At 47.4% G+C, this 19,780-nt stretch overlaps 1 protein-coding gene across 13 annotated transcripts in view; it reads left to right on the top strand.

The window, feature by feature from the left end:
- Nucleotides 1-16,674, top strand: part of KDM2B (lysine demethylase 2B) — a 119,741-nt gene extending 103,067 nt beyond the window's left edge. For 9 of the 13 annotated variants that reach the window (XM_074321539.2, XM_074321543.2, XM_074321537.2 and 6 more), the window contains 10 exons: nucleotides 2,574-2,717; nucleotides 3,897-3,984; nucleotides 4,155-4,423; nucleotides 4,623-4,736; nucleotides 5,381-5,419; nucleotides 5,543-6,225; nucleotides 6,878-7,041; nucleotides 7,129-7,290; nucleotides 7,867-8,085; nucleotides 15,367-16,674. In XM_074321539.2, the coding sequence (XP_074177640.2) occupies nucleotides 2,574-2,717; nucleotides 3,897-3,984; nucleotides 4,155-4,423; nucleotides 4,623-4,736; nucleotides 5,381-5,419; nucleotides 5,543-6,225; nucleotides 6,878-7,041; nucleotides 7,129-7,290; nucleotides 7,867-8,085; nucleotides 15,367-15,548 (2,064 nt within the window). In that variant the 3' untranslated portion in view covers nucleotides 15,549-16,674. The remainder of the gene's footprint in view (nucleotides 1-2,573; nucleotides 2,718-3,896; nucleotides 3,985-4,154; nucleotides 4,424-4,622; nucleotides 4,737-5,380; nucleotides 5,420-5,542; nucleotides 6,226-6,877; nucleotides 7,042-7,128; nucleotides 7,291-7,866; nucleotides 8,086-15,366) is intronic. The other 4 variants (XM_074321536.2, XM_074321542.2, XM_074321548.2 and 1 more) reach the window with 1 other exon arrangement.
- The last annotated feature ends 3,106 nt before the right edge of the window (nucleotides 16,675-19,780 follow it).

Genomic DNA, 19,780 nt, shown 5'->3' with positions numbered 1-19,780 from the left:
CCTCCAGCAGCCAGCCTCTGCTGCTTCTCATTAACACTTGCTCACGACTTCTCCCTGTTTTCCTAGGATGTCAGCGCGGTCTGTCTTCCTCGTCCCGTACACCTTGAGGAAGCAGCCCTCTCTCTTGTCACTGTTCCCCTCTCGGCTACTTGCTTTAGGCTTTAGCAGATGTTTGTTAAGTATTTGTTGAAGGAACAGTTACTCTTTGACCTTCAGTGTTCTATTTCTTTGAATTCAAATGTTTGATCCATTTTGTGGGCTTCTTCACTGGGATACGGTGGAATGTAATATCCCAGTTTATTTGAAGCTCCTCTCACTCAGATGAGTAAAAATTGCCTGTGTGTTTCCTCTGGATCCTGGGTCCTGTATCCGGTGCTGGGAGACAGGTGTGTATGGGGCAGAGAGGAAGCGTAGGGTTTTACGGCCTAGTACACCAGTTCTCAAACTTTGTGGTTTCAGGACCCCTGTACCCTCTTAAAAATCATGAAGACCCCAAAGACCTTTTGCTTATATGAGTTATTAATATTACTGTATTCAAAATTAATACGGGGAAATACAGAAAATGTTTTCCATTTGTTTAAAAATACTCACTACATGTTAACATTCCTATGAGAAATAACTACCTCTTCCAAAACAAAAGTTAGGGAGAATGGCATTGTTTACTCAGGTATTCTCGTAAATCTCTTTTATGTCTGGTTCATTGTAAAAGACCTGGCTTTTCATATTTCTTTTTATAATTCTTCTGTTGCAATATGTTGTTTTGGAGGAACTACCGTGGTTCCCTGAAAATAAGACCTAGCTGGACAATCAGCTCTAATGTGTCTTTTGGAGAAAAAATTAATATAAGACCCGGTCTTATAGTAAAATAAGACCGGGTCTTATGTAATATATAATACATAATACTAGGTATCCTATCATATATCATATCATATCATATCATATCATATCATATGACTGGGTCTTATATAACGTAAGACTGGGTATAATATATAATATCATATTGTATAATACTGGGTCTTATGTTAATTTTTGCTCCAAAAGACGCATTAGAGCTGATTGTCCAGTTAGGTCTTATTTTCGGGTAAACAGGATATATGAGTGAAATCTGGCCTCACTCAGGTAGTTAGAAAGGGAGGAGTATTTTACTAGCCCTTCCATATAATTGTGGATATTCTTTTCTGGTTCTCCCCCAGAAAGAAAACGATGGCAATTTCTTAAAGGTTAGTTGTAATGTGGAATCTGAAACTGTATCAACAAATTTTTCATACTGTTACATTAAAGTTCATTAGTCTTTGTTGCCCATTGAATAGCTCATTTGCTCAAACACAATGTTGTAACGTCATGCATTGGCCATTTGGAAACTACTGGCTCACCAGAGTTAATACAGATTTTCTAAATACCTGGTGCATAGCATTGTACAATGTAAACCAAAACCAAACCACATTTCTTATCACCACCCGCCTTGTCAGAAAAGTCTTTAAGTATAGGGAAGCTGTCCAGGCGGCGGTGGCTAACGTGTTTTCTAAAATTCTAAGTTTTGTTTGAAAATTAGAATTTTATCGTTTGCAACACATGCTGTAAGCTATTTTTCTAGAAGTGATAGGCTTACTTGTTTTGTCTTTGAGAAAATATGCCAATACCCATGTTTTGTTTTGTGTTTTTAAATCAGTGCTTCTTCTAAGTAAAATGATGTTCTGTGGAGAAAGTGGCCAGGTCATCCCCCCAACTTGGCCACGTGGGTGCTTTTCCTTCAGATAGCCATCGTCCTTTGGTATGCTACAGAAGTGCTCGGTGCACACTTCCTCTTTTGTCACGCAGAATATTGAAAGGATCAAAGGTCAAAGTTTGAATGAAATGAATAATTTTGACTGCTTCATCAGAGACGCTCTTCAGTGAAACTGGTGATCTTTTTCATGAGTATGTGGCCAGGAGTTGCCCAGTGACTGCCAGCATGCTTGGGAGCCCTGCCCCAACTAGTGCCACCAGCTAGCCATGCAAATGTCAGCACAGTGAGAAGGACAAGTGTCGTCTTAGTATTATTCTGAACGGAGTCTTCACCTCCCAGGCCTCCCTGTATAGGTCGTGGGGACCTCTGAGTCCATGAGCTATGCTTTGATACCCGCTGGTGAGATGCAGCCTCAGCCCCCACAGATCTGGGCTCGGCTTATACCCCAGCCTCAAATGTGAGGCTGTCTCTACTTCCACATTTCAGATTACCGCACCCCCACCCCTTACCCCTGGTCCTGGCCCTCCTTGCTGTGTTTTTCTCCATTTCCCTTGTCACCATGTGATATACTGTGTCATTCCCCATTTTGTCCCCCCTCCACTAAGATGTAAGCTCAGGACGACAGAGGTGTTTCTCTCATTCATTGCTACATTCCCAGCACTTAGAGCAGTACCTGGCGCACAGAGGTAGCAGGTGCCTGACGAGTGAGTGAGTGGATGGATGGATGGCAGTGCCAGGCCAGTTCTCTGCTGTCTCCTGGCAGGCCCGAGAGCCACTTATGGCACTTGACCCATTGCCCACGGGGGTCTGGCCCCTGCTGACTTTTCTGCTCTCCCCGGCTCTCCAGCCAGTGCTGCCCCACACCGCTGTGTGCCTAGTGTGCGGCGAGGCGGGGAAAGAGGACACAGTGGAAGAGGAAGAAGGCAAGTTTAACCTCATGCTCATGGAGTGCTCCATCTGCAATGAAATCATCCACCCCGGATGCCTTAAGGTGAGCGGTCCCCGGGGATCTGCCTATGCTGCTCCACACCTCCACCCAGCACCTCTGGGAGGGCCGCCGCTGGGCCCGGGGCAGGGGAGGTGCTTGGAATCTTTCCCTGGAAGACCCCCCAAGTCTGGGGAATTCTGTGTGTCATGTGATGAGCTGAGGGTGAGAAGGGTCTGGATAGTTTAGACCTTTCGCTCGTGTCTTTGAGGGAATGGCCACCTCCCACCCCACCTCCATACCTCAGAGCCACTGAGAGTTCCCAGAGGCTGGCACCTGGGCCAGCAGGACAGACTGGGTGGTTAGGCTGCTTAGAGAACCCAGGCTCGGGGCTTCTGAGAGAACAGGGCTGGCCAGGTGAGGGCTGGTCCGGTAACAACGAAGGGTTGTGCTCCTGTTCCTGTGCGCCAGGAACCTGCCCTTGGTGTGTTCAGGGCCGGCCGGCCTTTTCCTGGGGACCGCCATGCTGGACCTGCCTGTCTTGGGGAGCAGGTTCTTCCTTTGAAAGGAAGAGACCGCTCTGGGTTGGCACTAGCTTCTGTCCCAAGAGAATGTCATCATACCTGTACCTTCCTGTCAGCCCAGGTGTCAGCCCGTGTGTGTCTGTGTTGTAGAGATCAGGTTGGGCCTGCCCCAATGGTACCTCAGCTGTGAAGTGGTCCCTTTCCCTCTGTGGTGGCAGTGGGGGTTTGTTTTGACACCCACACACACACACCCCGCCCACCCTGAAGGGGGCTCTGATGTCCCCCAGCTTTGGAAGTCACACCTTCATGTCTTCCTCACCTGCTTGCTTCTCTCTCTCCCAGATCAGAAGCGCCACTGGGGCCAGAACAGCACCCAGTACAGGGTGCGAAATGACTGAACAATTTGTTGGGTCCTTCTGGACCCCAGGCCCCGAGCTAATTGCTCTACTGGTTATCTCATCGCGTTCTCACAGGGCCCCGGTGAGATAGGGATTCTCCAGATCCAGGATGAGGGCACTGGCCCAAGGGGTGGAGTGACTGGCGCAGGGTCACTGAGCTAGTGAGAGGCAGAATCCAGGTTTGAGCCTGAATCCTGAGCCACCTGGTTAACACTCTTGTCTCCTTTTGGCCAAAGGTGGGATGGCAGTGGCATTTGGGAGTGGGGTGTTGATGTTCCTGCCCCCTCCCCTCCCTGTTTGCTGACTGGCCTTGTCGCTTGCAGATTAAGGAGTCAGAGGGCGTGGTCAATGATGAGCTTCCCAACTGCTGGGAGTGTCCCAAGTGTAACCACGCTGGCAAGACCGGGAAAGTGAGTGTCGGTGTCCCAGTCCAGGGGCCAGCCCCGGAGGGACAGACCTTGGCTTTCCCAGACGCAGCCTGCCCGCATCATTTGCCTGATGCCGGTAGGGTGCACGCGGGCTCGGGGAGGGTGCAGCTCGTCCAAAGATATACAGTTCGTTTGTTCCTTCTCTCTTTTTGGCCTACAAGCAAAAGCGTGGCCCTGGCTTTAAGTACGCCTCCAACCTACCCGGCTCCCTGCTCAAGGAGCAGAAGATGAACCGGGACAACAAGGAAGGGCAGGAGCCTGCCAAGCGGCGGAGTGAGTGTGAGGAGGCTCCCCGGCGCAGGTCGGACGAGCACCCCAAGAAGGTGCCCTCTGACGGTATCCTGCGCCGAAAGTCGGACGATGTGCACCTGAGGAGGAAGCGGAAATACGAGAAGCCCCAAGAGCCAAGTGGACGCAAGCGAGTACGGACTGGGAGGGGCGAGGCGCGGGGTGGCCTGGCCGGGCCGTCTGGTCCGGGGTGCAGGGCTGAGGGGGCGGGGAGGGGCCGTGGGGAGAACTCGGGACCCTGGCCTCTGGCTGCTCTGAGCGTCACCTAAGCCCTGAGAGCCCGGCCCCAGAGGAGGGGAAGCCAGCGAGTCACTCCTCTTCACACCCCTTTAGGCCTCGACGCTTCAAACGTCCCCCGGTTCCTCCTCTCACCTCTCGCCGAGGCCCCCTCTAGGCAGCAGCCTCAGCCCTTGGTGGAGATCCAGCCTCACTTACTTCCAGCAGCAGGTGCTCCCACGTCGCCCCGCCCTCCCGAGGCCTTGGGGACTTGGGAGCCTGGGCCTTCCGCACCCCCGCCCCACTGGTCCTCCAGCCCAATGCCGCAGCCGCTCCCAGGTGCCCGTGCCCCGGCGCTTCCCAGGCCTCAGCCCAGGTCTCTGGCTCGTGGTTCTGGCGTGAGGCCTGGGAAGCTGAAGCTGCGCGGGGAAGCCCTGCAGCTCGGGGAACCTCGGAGGATCCCGGTGGCCCAGCTCCGCCCACCGGCCCTTTCAGCATCAGCCACGAGGTGGCGCCTGGTCGTCGTCTCCCAGCTTTAGCCATTAAGGCTCGCCTGGGAATCTGCAGACTGCCCCCAGGACTGGCTCCCAGGGCCAAGTCCCAACCTGAACAGGCCACTGCATATCTGGGTCTGGTCAAGGGTGGGAGGTCAATTGGGTGGGAACAATTCGACCGCACTCCTCCACTTCCAGATTCTTAAAACCAGCGGGCAGGGCCCAACAGTCTGTCACAGAGTGGAGGAGATGGGATTTGTGGGGAAGGCGCCCCTCTAGCCCCTGCTCTAGAGACTGGGCTGGTGGTGAGGTTGGGTGTGGAGGGAACCACATCCCACGAGCCCGGGGAGCAAGCTCTGCATCCTTTCTTTCCTGTGGCAGCTAAAACCTGGCAAAGAAGATAAGCTTTTCAGGAAAAAGGTACCATCTGCCCCTCCCTTCACCCTAGGCCTGGTGCAGTGGGTCCCGGGAGAAGGGTTAGGGGGGGCTGGGTGGGCACAGCCCTAAGCCGGGGCTTACCTGACCTCGCTCCGCCTCCCTCAGCGACGGTCCTGGAAGAACGCCGAGGACCGGATGGCTCTAGCCAACAAGCCGCTTCCGCGCTTCAAGCAGGAGCCGGAGGATGATCTGCCCGAGGCGCCCCCCAAGACCAGGGAGAGCGACCACTCCCGCTCTAGCTCCCCCACAGCCGGGCCCAGCACCGAGGGGGCCGAGGGCCCCGAGGAGAAGAAGAAGAAGGTGAAGATGCGCCGGAAACGGCGACTCCCCAACAAGGAGCTGAGCAAGGAGCTGAGCAAGGAGCTCAACCAGGAGATCCAGAAAACCGAGAGCAGCCTGGCCAACGAAAACCACCAGCCCATCAAGTCGGAGCCTGAGAGTGAGAACGAGGAGCCCAAGCGGCCCCTGGGCGTCTGCGAACGCCCCCACCGCTTCAGCAAGGGGCTCAACGGCCCCTCTCGGGAGCTGCGGCACCAGCTGGGGCCCGGCCTGCGCAGCCCGCCCCGTGTCATCTCCCGGCCCCCTCCCTCTGTGTCCCCACCCAAGTGCATCCAGATGGAGCGGCACGTGATCCGGCCGCCGCCCATCAGCCCCCCGCCCGACTCGCTGCCCCTGGATGATGGGGCGGCCCATGTCATGCACAGGGAGGTGTGGATGGCCGTCTTCAGCTACCTCAGCCACCGAGACCTGTGTGTGTGCATGCGGGTCTGCAGGACCTGGAACCGCTGGTGAGCGGCCGCGGGCCCTGTCAGCTTCTCGGCTGACGCTTAGGCTACACTAGGGATGGTACAAGTGTGACATGTGTCCCACCTGAGTCACTCGTCACACTCTCTCCTTCTAAGGCCAGTCGACCTTAATTATCCTCCTCAAAGAGTTCCAGGCAGTTACGTCATTCCGGTCAGTCTGGTCTTGTCAGAAGAGGTGAACCCTATTTGCGTCCCTGATTTTGCTTCTTGGGAGATGAACTGAAGACCAGCTGAAGTCGTGTCCTTAAAGTGTCAGCCCAGGTTCACAGCAAGGGAGCCAGTTAGTGACCTTAGTGGCAGCTTTGATACTTCCTAGCTTTGTGGCCGAGTCATTTACCTTGATCTGTGAATGGGTCTGATGCCTGCCAGGCTGTTCTGAGCAATGGTGTGGAGAGGGCATAGTAAAGCCCCCAGGAAGGGCTTGATGGAGAGCAGGTGCCACTGCCTCCCATGGGCTCCCTGTGGCAGTGTTGCCCAGGTGTGGGCAGACGGGAGCTAAACAGAGAAGGTGCCAGAGAGTGGAGTAAGGAGCCACCTCCCGAGCTCGGTAGGCGGGGAGTTAGCACAGCCATGCAGGGGCTCCCCTCGTGAGCCTCCATCCTGACGGTGCCCCCTGTGCTGGCCTGGCCTCCAGGTGCTGTGATAAGCGGTTGTGGACCCGCATCGACCTGAACCACTGCAAGTCCATCACGCCCCTCATGCTGAGCGGCATCATCCGGCGCCAGCCCGTCTCGCTGGACCTCAGCTGGACCAATATCTCCAAGAAACAGCTGAGCTGGCTCATCAACCGGTTGCCTGGTGAGCACTGGGCTAGGGACCCCACATGTGCAGGAGTGGGGTCTGGGGTGTGTCACCTGACCTGCCACCCCCTTCTCTGCCCTCTAGGGCTCCGAGACTTGGTGCTGTCGGGCTGTTCGTGGATCGCGGTCTCAGCCCTCTGTAGCTCCAGTTGTCCGTTGCTCCGGACCCTCGATGTCCAGTGGGTAGAAGGGCTAAAGGATGCCCAGATGCGGGATCTCCTGTCCCCACCCACGGATAACAGGCCAGGTGAGTGGCCAAGGGGGTCACATGGAGGGTATAACTGAGCTGGATTTCACCACAGACCCTCCCTGGCAGGCGTGCGCGTCCTCAAGCCTCCTCTGGCCTCAGCGCTTCTCTAGAGGACGCAGACATGAGTCCCAGCTGCCACGTTCTCAGCCCCAGGTGCTGGGGTGGCTCGTGCACACCTCCTCGGGCCTCCCATACATCTGACTGCCTCGGCTTCCGGTCCCTGAGGGCGTCGGGGTCAGTGTGGTTGGACAGGGTCTCACAGAGGGTCTTGGGGGTTATTGCTCCCTGCCAGCAGCTCATGTGAGGAAAGCGGGACCCAGAGCTGCTGTGCTGATGCGGTGCTATTGGCCCAGGACTGCTGGGTGGAAATGTGGGCTCTGTGTTTCCAGGTCGCCTGATTTTTCAAGAATCTAGAAGTGTAAAATTCAATGTGGAATCTTCTGACTTTTAATTGTTGGAACGACTTCTGATTTTTTTTGGGAAACGGCAAAATGAAACCCAAGTGTTAACACTTGGCTGGTAGGCCTTTCAAGTCTTGTCAGGCTGATGTGTTGCCTGCTCCCTGCCCCCCAGGTCAGATGGACAATCGGAGCAAGCTCCGGAACATCGTGGAGCTGCGTCTCGCCGGCCTGGACATCACGGACGCCTCCCTGAGGCTCATCATTCGCCATATGCCCCTGCTCTCTAAGCTCCACCTTAGTTACTGTAACCATGTTACTGACCAGTCCATCAACCTGCTCACTGCTGTGGGCACCACCACCCGAGACTCCTTAACTGAAATCAACCTGTCAGGTCAGTCGGGGGCACCCCCTGGGATGGGCAGGGAATTCCACATTTGTGCGCCTGCTGTCACAGTGGCGCAAGGTCAGGTGCTAGGACGTACCAGTGATCGAATCAGACACACAGCGTAACGTAGAGGGGAAACATATTAAACAAAGAAGTTTTTGCCGGATTTGTAATAATTGCTACCAAGAAAGTAGTGCTGGTAGCAGTGAGCGCGCATGTAGCTGTGGTTTCTGACCCGAAACACATTGCCACGGAAGCTTCTGTCAGTGCTGCGGGCGGGCTGGCACCTGGCAGCAGGGCATGGCAGAGCGGTGGGCAGTGAGGCCAGGCCAGGCCGAGCAGGTTCAGCAGGTGGAGTGAGCGGCTTGGTTCCTGTATGACTCCCGACCCTGCTGTCAAAGGGCCGGTGTCTGGGAAGCAGAAAACCCCACAGCTGGTGCCCTTAGGCTTCTATATCTGTCGCACATGCTGTGGAATCTGCTTGTTAGTGGGGCAGGAGTCGGTTCTTAAGGACCTGGGACGTGAGGGACAGTGAGGGGGACAGAGGCAACACTGTCCGTTCTCAGCCCAGCTAACCAAGTATTGGTCTGAAAGCATAGGGATGGCTGGATTGGGTCTGTAAGATTTAGATGAGATCAAAAACAAAAAAAGAAGAAATGAAACTTGCAGAAGTTTACCAAGCAATAATTTAAGTATCTCGTTTAAATTACATTTGACACAATCCAGTCTTGTGTTTTGCTTCATCAGGACTCACGTGCTGTTTAGTTGTTTGCCTCTTTGCATCCTACGTTCATGCCTGACAAACACCTGCCTGTTGACAGTGCCACTTTCGAGCGGGAGCGGGGGAGTTTGGACGGCACGAGATAATGCTGTCCCTACGTGCCTAGGAAAACATTTCTCAGAGTTTTGGTGGCAGGGTTGTCCCTCCCCCTGGAGGCAGAGGACAGAGAGCCATATTGCAGTGAGGTTTCCCAGGATCCCGTTTCGGCTCGTGGTCTTGGATTGATGCTGGAGCTAGCTGCCTGCGCGACGTCGTGTTCTAAGCGCTTGGTAGCCAGTGAGCGCTTTTTATTTACTCCACTTGAGTGCCTGTGTATGCGGAGCAGAGATCCCAGGACGAACCCCCTCCCTGCAGCGTGGCCCGTGGTGCGTGGCTGTGTAAATCCTCTTTTGCATTTTGTTTTCCACCGCAGTCCATTCAGGTCACCTTTTCATCTCAGGACTTACAGATCTCTGCATTCTTGTTGAGTTGTGAAGGCAAATCTCTTTATCTAGTGTCTTCCAGATTCATTTGTTTTTCAGCTGTGTTCCCTTCCCATCAGTATTAGGTGAGTTAATGATAAAATAAATCTGCGCCACAATATGGACGGCATGTGACACGTTTCAGGGTCCTTGAACTTGGTTGGAGGGTCTGGCCTGGTGACAAAGTGAAGTTACAGTTGTCTAGCTTATGTTATTCGGGCTGAATTTCCTTAGAAATATTGATTGGACGCTCAAGGCAGCCAGCCCTTTGCCTTTCCCTCCCCACCCTGACCTCATCCGGAGGGAACTACCATCAACTCAAGTGCTTTCTGTATTTACCTCTATATTTCCAAATAGCAAACCTGCATTGCTACTTCTTGATTTTTTTTTTTTTTCCATTCAGACATTCAGTGTTTTGTATAACACACGGATTACTACTCTTAATGTCCCTTACTCCCTCCAGCTTTCCAATTTGTGGTTAAGTCACTATTATTTATAGTCACCTAAGTATTGTCCACTGTTGGGCCAATTGTGTATTAAGAGTATGTTTTCCTTTCTTGCTGTTTTTTCCCCTGAAGTTAATAATTGGCTCATTTTTGTTTGCTGTGTTTCTAAGCAGACTCTACAACAGACATGAGTACTAGTCTTGCCCCACTCACCGGGGCCCTGACAGTTTTATAGGAGACCATTCTCCTGGGCTTCTTTTCCTCCCCTTTTTCCCTTCTGGACTCCTGCCCCCTTTGAACAGCTGCTTCTGCCTGCTGCACAGCTGCCATCCCAGGGCTTCCCTTGGTCTGTCTGGTGCAGGGGACCCCTTTTCCTTGATATCCCATATTTGCCCAGAGTCGAAGTCCAAAACCATTTGATTGTTCATCCTTCAGTGAATCTCTTTTGGAAGTTTGTAGGAAGGACCCTTTATGTTTCTTGTTTTCTGCAGTTCTCGATGAGGAGCTTTGTTTTCAGTCTTTTAATCTACCACACTGAATACTCATGAACCCTTTCAGTCCTTCAGTTCTGGGAAATTTCCTTGAATTATTTAATTTCCTTCCCTTCAGTTTTCTCTTTCTTTACTAGTCCTATGATATCTTTTTTCCCCTCCCATCTTCTACCTTTGTGTCTTTTTACTCTATTTTCTGGGAGTTTTCCTTCATTTTATCACACAGTTCATAGCGTGAGGTTTTCATGTCTTCTGTCGTTAGGTTGAACCATAGGAAGCTGCTGTTTATATAGGTCAAAACAGTCAAATGTTGGCAGTTTCATGGTTCAACCTACATTTTTAATTTTACTGCTCTGTTTTGTCCTCTGAACTTTCGTAGAGTGGCCTGTTTTTTTGAATCCAGGTATTGTCCATCCTGAGGATATTGATAGTTTCATTTTCTTCCTGCACAGATGGTTTCCTTCAGGTACAGTCAGTGGCCCTCCTAGATTTAGTGTCGATGCATGGTTGTCCACTCTACCGTAATTGGAGGTGGAGCTGGTCTGCGATGGACAGTTGTTCAGTGGTCAGCATGCATCATTTCTGTGGGGAAACTCATACGTGAGGTCTTTCATTCTTTCCTCTTCAGCTGCTCAGGCTTGTCAGGACTGAGGTCCCCCCCACCTGGAGGGTACAGGCTGGGTTGCCAGTGTCTGGGGCTTGGCAGGGGATCTAGTCAGCAGGTACGTTTCCCCATAGCCTCCTGATTTTGAGTGGGTGCCCCTACCTTCCACGGTTCCTGGTTACGTCCAGTCCAGAGACTTTCTCTTACCCTTCAGAGACTGAAACTCCACTCTGCTGCTGGGAAAGGGAGTCTCCGCATCTGTTGCTCCTTATACACAGATTTTCACCCAGTCCTTCTGTGTCTAACCCCTGCACAGACGGTTTTCTTCAGCCCCACTTCCAATGTACCTGTTGCTGCAAAACCTGAATCTTTGAGGTGTTTTGTAGAATAAATCTGTTTCTCTTCTTTCCCTTCAGCCAGTTTAAGGTTAAGCTTGCTCAAGTCTACTGGATTGTTACCTCTTCTCTAGCTTTCAAAATTAAAAAAAAATTATTGTGGTAAAATACACATAAAATTTACCATTTTAACCATTTTTAAGTGTACAGTTAATTAGCATATTAAGTACACTCACAGCAGGTACCACCATCCATCTTGAGAAACTTTTTCTTCACCCCATCAGAAATGCTGCACCCACTATATAGTAACTCCCCGTTCCCCCTTCTCCCTGTCTCTGGCACCCACTATTCTACTTTGTTTCTGTGAATCTGATCCCTACGTACCTCATATTAGTGGAATCACACAGTAGTTGTTTTTTTGTTTTTGTGACTGGCTTATTTTACTTAGCAAGGTGTTCTCAAGGTTCAACCATGGTGTAGCCTGTGTCAGAATGTCCTTCCTTTTTAAAGCTGAATGGTATTCTATGTATAGATCACATTTTGTTTATCCAGTCTTACATCAATCGACACTTGGTTTGCTTCCATCTTTTGGCTGTTGGGAATAATTCCGCTATGAGCATGGGTATACAAATACCTGTTTGAGTCCCCACTTTCAGTTCTTTTGGGTATACATACAGGCATATTTTGTTTTATGGTGTTTCACAGATATTGCATTTTTTATTTTATTTTATTTTTACAAATTGAAGGTAACTCTCCACCAGCAAAAAGATTACGAATCGCTGAAGGTTCAGATAACAGTTAGCATTTTTAGCAATAATTTTAAATTATGTTCATTGTTTTAGACATAATGCTATTGCACACTTAGTAGACTACAGCATAATGTAAACATAACTTTTATATATGCAGTAGAAACCAAAACATTTGTGTAACTCGCTTTATTGCGGTGCTTCAGGACCATACCCACAATATCTGAGGTCTGCCTGTACACCCAGAAATGGACTAGCTGGATCATATGTTCTGTGTTTAATATTTTTAAGGATTATTGTTTTCCACAGCAGCTGCAGCCATTTTACATTCCACTGTTAGTGCACAAGGATTCCAATTTCTCCATCTTTACTTTCTCTGTATCTTTATTATTACTTATTTTTTAAAAAATAGCCGTTTTAATGGGTACGAAAGATCTCAGTGTAGTTTTAACTTGCATTTCCCTCATAATTAGTGGTGTTGCGTATCTTTTAATTTACTTATTTGCCATTTGTATATCATCTTTGAAGAAATGTCTATTCACATCTGTTGCTCATTTTTTAATCAGGTTTTTTGTTGTTGAGTTGTAAAACTTGTATATGTATTCTTGATATTAATCCTTTGTCAGATACATGAATTTGCAAATTCCTCCCATTCTGTGTTGTCTTTTCACTCTCTTGGTAGTGTCCTTTGCACAGGTTTTTTAATTTTGATGAAGTTCAATCTGTTTTTCGTTGCTTGCCTGTGCTTTGGGTGTCATGTTTAAGAAATGATTGGCAAATTCAAGGTCATGAAGATTTTCCCATTTTCTTCTAAAGAGTTTCTAGTTTTAGCTCCGATACTAAAAGTCTTTGGATTATTTCAATTTTTGTATATGGTGTGAGGTCGGGGTTCAACTTTGTTCTTTTGCATGTGAATATCCAGTTTTCCCAGCACCATTTGTTGAAAAGTCTGTCTTTTCCCCCATTAAATTTTTTGGCCCCTGTCAAAAATTATTTGACCGTTTGAGGGTTTATTTTGCTATTCCATTGGTCTGTATATTTGTAAACATACTGCAGCTTTGTAGTAAAGTTGTGAAATCAGGAAGTCCTCCAATTTTTTTTTTTTTTTTTTTGCTTTTTCAAGATTGTTTTGGCAATTCAGGGCCCCTTAAAATTCTACATAAATTTTATGATGGATTTTTCTATTTCTGCAAAAATACTGTTGGTATTTTATAGCAATTTCATTGAATCTACAGATTGCTATGGGTAGTATTGACACTTTAACAAAATTAAGTCTTCCAATCCATCAATATGGGATGTCTTACCATTTATTTACATTTTCTTTAATTTCTTTCAGCAGTGTTTTTAAATTTTCAGTGTATAAGTCTTTCACTTTCTTTGTTAAATTTAATCCTAAGTATTATTTTTGATGCTATTGTAAATGGAATTGTTACAGTTTTCTTTCAGAGTGTTCATCTGTTAGTCTATTGAAATGCAACCACTTTTTGTGTTTATTTTGTATCCTGCAACTTTGCTAAATTCGTTTAGAACTAGTAGTGTGTAATTTTACAGTTTTCACATATAAAATCATGTCATCTGCAAGCAGAGATAATTCTACTTCTTTTCCTAAGTATCACTTTATAAAATTTAATGCATTGATCTGTCTAGACTATATTTTGTAGGAGTTCATCTTTATAGGTCACATTGTTTGATATAGACCCTTTTTTTGTTTAGTGATTTGAACATTGCAAACATTGTGACACTTTACCCATAAACACCTAGATACTTCAGCATGCACTAAGTGTGACATTTTCCCCACATAACTACAATAATAGCAGTGTCACACCAAAGGAAAAGATTAAAGAGTTAAGACAACCAAATGTAATCTCTTATTCTAGAACCGTCCGTGTAGTCTTCTCCCGGCCCCCAGCATTGACCTTTGAACTGACCTAGCATGGTTTTCTTACAGAACGTCCCACATTTGAGTTTGCTGTCTTCATGGTATCCTTTAGCTTGTACTCAAATCTCCTGTATTTCCTTAAATTGCCGGTTAGTTCCAGAGGCTTGTTTAGATTCTGGTTAGACACTTTTGGCAAGAAAACCACATAGGTGATGGTTACATACTTTGTCCACAGCGGGAGCGCTGTGACATGACATAACTGTGCTCATCTTTAGGGTGTTCTCAGCAGTGGCAGTGCTCAGTGTAGCCGCACACTCTGAATGGGCCTCCATACCGCACGGGCGCTCCCCTCCGCTGGCAGCCGTTTCTGGATCCCTTAGGGACCCGCTGTAGGTCACGCAGGTCCTGAGTCTCCAGCTTCTCCCCCTCCCCCATCTCAACCCCTCCACCTGCCTTTATGAAATCGGGTTGTTTACCTTGTCTGAAATGTGCATCCAAGAAAGTGTGTGTGTGCAAAGATTTTGTGCTGACCTGAGATTGTCTGAAAGGGGCTACTTGTATAAAGGCGGTCAGTTCTTTGGTGACTCATGTGGTGCTATGATTTTACTTCCTTATGCCACCTCCTAACCTGCAAGGACTTTGATAAGACAGAGAGAGCACCAGCCTCGTATGCATTACGGCAGTTTGCCCTTACTGTTTTTATTCCTACTCAATTTAGTAGAAAAATGAACATGTGGATACGACTGATGACAAGCAAAGGTCTCGAGGTTAATACCATTGAGATGAACCATTCATCCTGCCCAGAGTGGGGACACTGAGCCTCAGTGAGATGCTAACTGGCATTGAAGCCAGTTGACTGTGGATTCAGTTCTAAAAAAGAGTATGACGGAATCAAAATACAAATAGAAATACACGGTTGTAGGGTGCATGACAAAGGATTCTGACTTCTGGTTTTGCTCTCTGTAGAGACTCTCCCCAGCCCCTTCTAGCACGTTGGTTTCCGGTGACCTTTCAGTAAAAGGGCTGGCAGGCTTGCCGTGCCTCACTCTGATGCACTGCTGCCCACAAGCAAAAAGGATCCCAATATGACCAGATATTCTCTTTCCCACCTAGCATTTCTCCCCTGGAATGTATCTGAAGAATATAAGCAGATAAGTGCACACAATATAATGTGCAGAGAGGTCCTCAGCACTGTGACATGGGAAAAGCAAGCTAGTGAACATATCTGTGATCCTATCTTTACACAGCACACAGGAGACCTGTTTACATGAGACCATATACATACAAAGGTAGAAGATTCTAAGTGGTTTCGCTTGGAACAGTCTGAATGCTTTTCAAGTATATATTAACCTTTCTTTCTAATTGGTAGATGAAACCAGGCCCCCTTTGAAGAGAGCTTTCAAGGAAGTCATTTTCCTTAGGGCACCAGGGGCTGCAATATGCTCGAGTTCAGTCCCGTTTCTCAATTACTGAGCTCCTGGGCTTTGGGGGGACTTTTGGGCTCCACGCTCCCTCCACCTCACATTGTTTCCTCTTTCCTGTAGACTGTAATAAGGTTACTGACCAGTGCCTGTCCTTCTTCAAACGCTGTGGAAATATCTGTCATATTGACCTGAGGTACTGCAAGCAAGTTACCAAGGAAGGCTGTGAGCAGTTCATAGCTGAAATGTCTGTGAGTGTCCAGTTTGGGCAAGTGGAAGAAAAACTCCTGCAAAAACTGAGTTAGTCCAAGGACTGGTGTGTAAATACAGGGAGGGGAAGGGGGAAGGGACGTGGCAGGGGAGGATAAAAGACTTTACAAAAACTAGGGCTTTTATTTTCCATTTGGAACCTGGGACAACAGACAACAGAACGATTCCATTTTGCAAGTCTTGCTAAGGGATAAGCCGTTCCCCCACCCGGGGATGATGAGCCGGACGCTTTCCCTTGGTCTGAATCGTAACTGCACTGCTTCCTGGACCATTTCTAAGGCGGCCTTTACCAAGAAGACATTCCTGTTGAAGAGGAGGATAGACTTTGGATAACTTCTCTTATCAAAGCATGAGCTTAGGAGAGGTGTTTTTTTGTTTTGTTTTGTGGTGGTGTTTTATTTTGGACACCTATTCCTTGCAACTCCAGGGTTTTGGGTGTCAATATAAAGTGGACCACACACCACATCTGCCATCTTGACATATTTGTTTGGTTTTGTTAACTCTTACATTACGCAGAACTATTTTTGTACAAATTGTTTAAAAGTTATTTATGCAAGGTCTGAATGCATACCAGTGTTTTTGTTTTATGATTGCCAACTTTCCTGATTTCCTTAAGGTAGGAGAGAACTTAACCTGTACTTCATCAACACAAATAATCCATCTGCACATGTGCCCAGATCTGGCGAAGCAGGCTGAGACCTTCCATTTAAAAGCATGTTTATCTGGAAGCTGAGAGGCTGCTTTGTATGTCAAGAAGTTACATAAGCATGTTGTGCATAGATGTAAATTATAGTCGACGTAAGACACTTTGCCAAGTTTCTTCTGTATAGAATTCACCTTTTTCTCAAATTTTGAAATTCCAACTTCAGCCTTTGCACTCAGGAGGGTTTTGCTCCAGCATGAGCTCTTGTTCTCTACATAGATCTAATTTAATATGGTGAGTCAAGAAGTAGAATAAATGGCCCAACATAGCCTTTCTTTTCCTGTTTTCTCTCCTTTGAAGTGTGAGTTGAGTTCTCGTTTAAGGTTTCTAACGGCTATTTCCCAGTTGTCCAGTTATGCATTCATAAGTGCCATTGTCGTAAGGTGTTGTTTTCCTAGACCTTCCCTGACGCGGTTTTACCTTTGTTGAGTTTGTATAAACAATTGTACAAAAAAACACTCTTGGACTTTGAGGGTTTCTGTTCTAGGAGTGGACTAGACATTTGACTGGGAAGTCAAGAGGCAGTCATCTCAACCCTAGTTTACCTTGTTTTGAAGCCAAACAAGCTATAATTTCTTATTCATCTGAGAAATGCAGTGGCTCCTTGGTACATGTCTTTTTCCATCTTCAGAAAGAGATCTTACTGTTTATGGCTAATAAAGGTAAGGGGAAAGAACTATGCTACACCGATGGCCACGTGTAGGAATTAGACACAAACTGCCTCAGGGGCAGGGTGGCTTACCTACTTGGGTACCTCTGACCACCGCTCTATAACATAATGTCCACAGCCAATTAGTATTTCCACTATAAAAGGTGGGTTCATTTCCTCAACCTCCACTGGAGGCAACTTCCCCAAGCGGCAGACACAGAAACCAGTGAGAAGTAGTTTTAGCTCACAGTATTTTTTTAACGACGGGGCCCTGGAACCTCATACTCCATGGCAGAAACAACTGTTCCACAGTATCTGGAAATGGAGAAGATGACCCCGCTTTCCCCTCAGGAATCAGTAGCAGCGGAAGACGGGTCTCATGAGACAAGCCTTTTCCACTAATGGTAGTTCTCATATTTGCCATAGTTTCTCCATGGCAAAAAATGGTCTTAGATCCCAGATCCCATCCAGGTTTGTGCCTCCTGTTAATTTAAACCCAGAGATCTTTTCTGACTCAAACTGGAGACACCTGAAGATGCTGCACCCCAGAATTTAACTCAGGAGATGGACTGAACTCTGGTTTTTCATAAAACGTGGCCTACCTTTGCAAGCCTGATCATGGAGCGCCCCCACAAGAGGCCCAGTTGCAGTTTTCTTCACAGCTGAGTTCTCTTAACCTCCGAGTAAGAGTTACCCTAATGTCTAGTAGAAGCATCCTCTTCCTTGGAAATTGTTTTAAGGGTCATAGTGGTTTCCAGGTGAAGTCCTCAGGCTTAGAGGCCATTGATTTTCCTGTAACGTTTCTGGCAGCATGCAAGTCTGCTGAGAGAGGAGGCAGAGGAGGGGCTGCCAGAGCTGGGGAGCCAAAGCTACCGCAGGGACACATCACAGAACCAAGACACACCATCTCCGGGCTTCAGGCAGGTTGCCGTAGTGCAGTGGTCACAGGTGAGTTGCTGCCCATCTCCCCAAGTGTACTGAAACGTCCAATTAAGATTTTACCCCAGCACAGTCTCTGTACAGACCTGTTATTTAAAAGTGAGCTTTAGATAAGGCCATGTAATCAGATGCTTGCAAACAGCTGACCTGAGCCCATGCACCACATCTGCCTATGTAAGGAAAGAACCATAAACCACGGGAGTGCTTCCTGTGTTGGAGCACAGCTGTTTAACCCAGAAAAGAGGACTCTCCATCCTTCCTTCCATACCGTGAGGACAGGGACAAGGAGATGCCATTGTATTCCATTTTGTGCCTTCAGAGTTTTACCTGTATGTGATATGACCCATTCAGAAAATTAACGAGGCATGGCATGCCAGCTGCAAAATGCAAATTCCAGAGAGAAATCTGCGTCCTCTGCCACACAAGTAAGCACCTTGTAATCCAGTCATTCCAGTGTCAAGTTCGTTAGGCTAAAAATGTGTGTGTTGGCTTCTCACTAAATCAAGGTTACTTCAAAACACCTAAAAAGATCCACCATTGAGTTGTTCTTTTGCTAAAAACAAGCACTTGAAACTTAATATATAAATCTAAGAGGAAACCATTGAACAAGTTATTTTAAGCTGAGACTATATGCAAATAAATTTCAATTTTCTAATTTAACTTTAGACAAACCAGCACCTTCTGCTCAGCTTCTAGTTTACTCTTGTCTCCTGGCCTGGATTTGAAGACTTCCCTCTACCAAATTAGCAATTTGTGGGGAAGGATGGCTTTCTGGAGTTCACTGTCTCACAAAAAGTACAGACAAGGTAAGTACTCTAAAGCTTCAGTGGGGGCTGAGCTTTTCCTGCTTCTGTAGGGAGGTACTGATCTGCTTATGCTGGTTTGTGTGAATTGTGGCCGACACCCTCCCTGGGCTCTAGGCAAACGAGAGAAGTGTATTTGAAAATATCCATGGGGCCCTGATTTACATGCTTTGACCCTCAAAACCAGAAAAGGTAGAAAGGCATGTTTTTCTTCACACTGGCCAAACTTTCTGTCCTAAGCACAGGAGCAGACTATCTGCCGCCCTTGCTATAATTTTCAGGTCTGTTAACTCCTGGACCCCAAGTACCTGAAGGCATGTGTGTTACCACTGCAGAGTCAAAAGATAAAAACCCACCAGGAATTAGCTGAGAAATTAGGCATTTTTTCCAAACTCATTCTACGAAGCCAGCATTACTCTGATACCAAAACCAGACAAAGGTATCACAAAAAAAGAAAATGATAGGCCAATAATCTTAATCAACAAAGATGGGAAAATTCTCAACAAATTAGCAAACCGGATTCAACAGCATATTAAAAGGGTTATATACCAGGACCAAGTGGGATTTATCCCAGGGATGCAAGGATGCATCTGTAAATCAACGTGATACATCACATTAACAGGATAAAAACCATTATGATCATCTTAATAGATGCAGAAAAAGCATTTGACAATTCAACGTCCTTGTATGATAAAAACTCAACAAAATGGGTATAGAAGGAACGTAATCTCAACATGACAAAGGCCATATAGGACAAACCCAGAGCTAACATTCTCGGGTGAAAAGCCCACTTATCACCACTTCTATTCAACACAATATTGCAAGTCCTGGCCACAGCAATCAGAAAAGAAAAAGGAAAGGCATCCAGATCGGAAAGAAGTAAAACTCATTATTTGCAGGTGACATGATACTATATAGAGAAAACCCTAAAGACTCCACCAAAAAACTATTAGGATAAATGAATTCAGTAAAGTTGCAAGATACAGAATCAATATACAGAAATCTGTTGTTGCATTGCTACATACTAATAACGAACAGTCAGAAGGAGAAAATTTTTTAAAATCCTATTTACAATTGCATCCAAAAAAAAAATATCTAGGAGTAAATTTAACCAGAGGTGAAAAGACCTGTATTCTGAAAACTATGGGACATTGAAGAAAGAAATCGAAAGAG

Source organism: Rhinolophus sinicus, chromosome 9, assembly GCF_057876585.1.
Source record: "Rhinolophus sinicus isolate RSI-liver-muscle chromosome 9, RSI-T2T, whole genome shotgun sequence".
NCBI classification, from domain to species: domain Eukaryota; kingdom Metazoa; phylum Chordata; class Mammalia; order Chiroptera; family Rhinolophidae; genus Rhinolophus; species Rhinolophus sinicus.
Note: the sequence above shows the minus strand (reverse complement) of the source record. Positions and strands in the feature narration are given on the sequence as shown.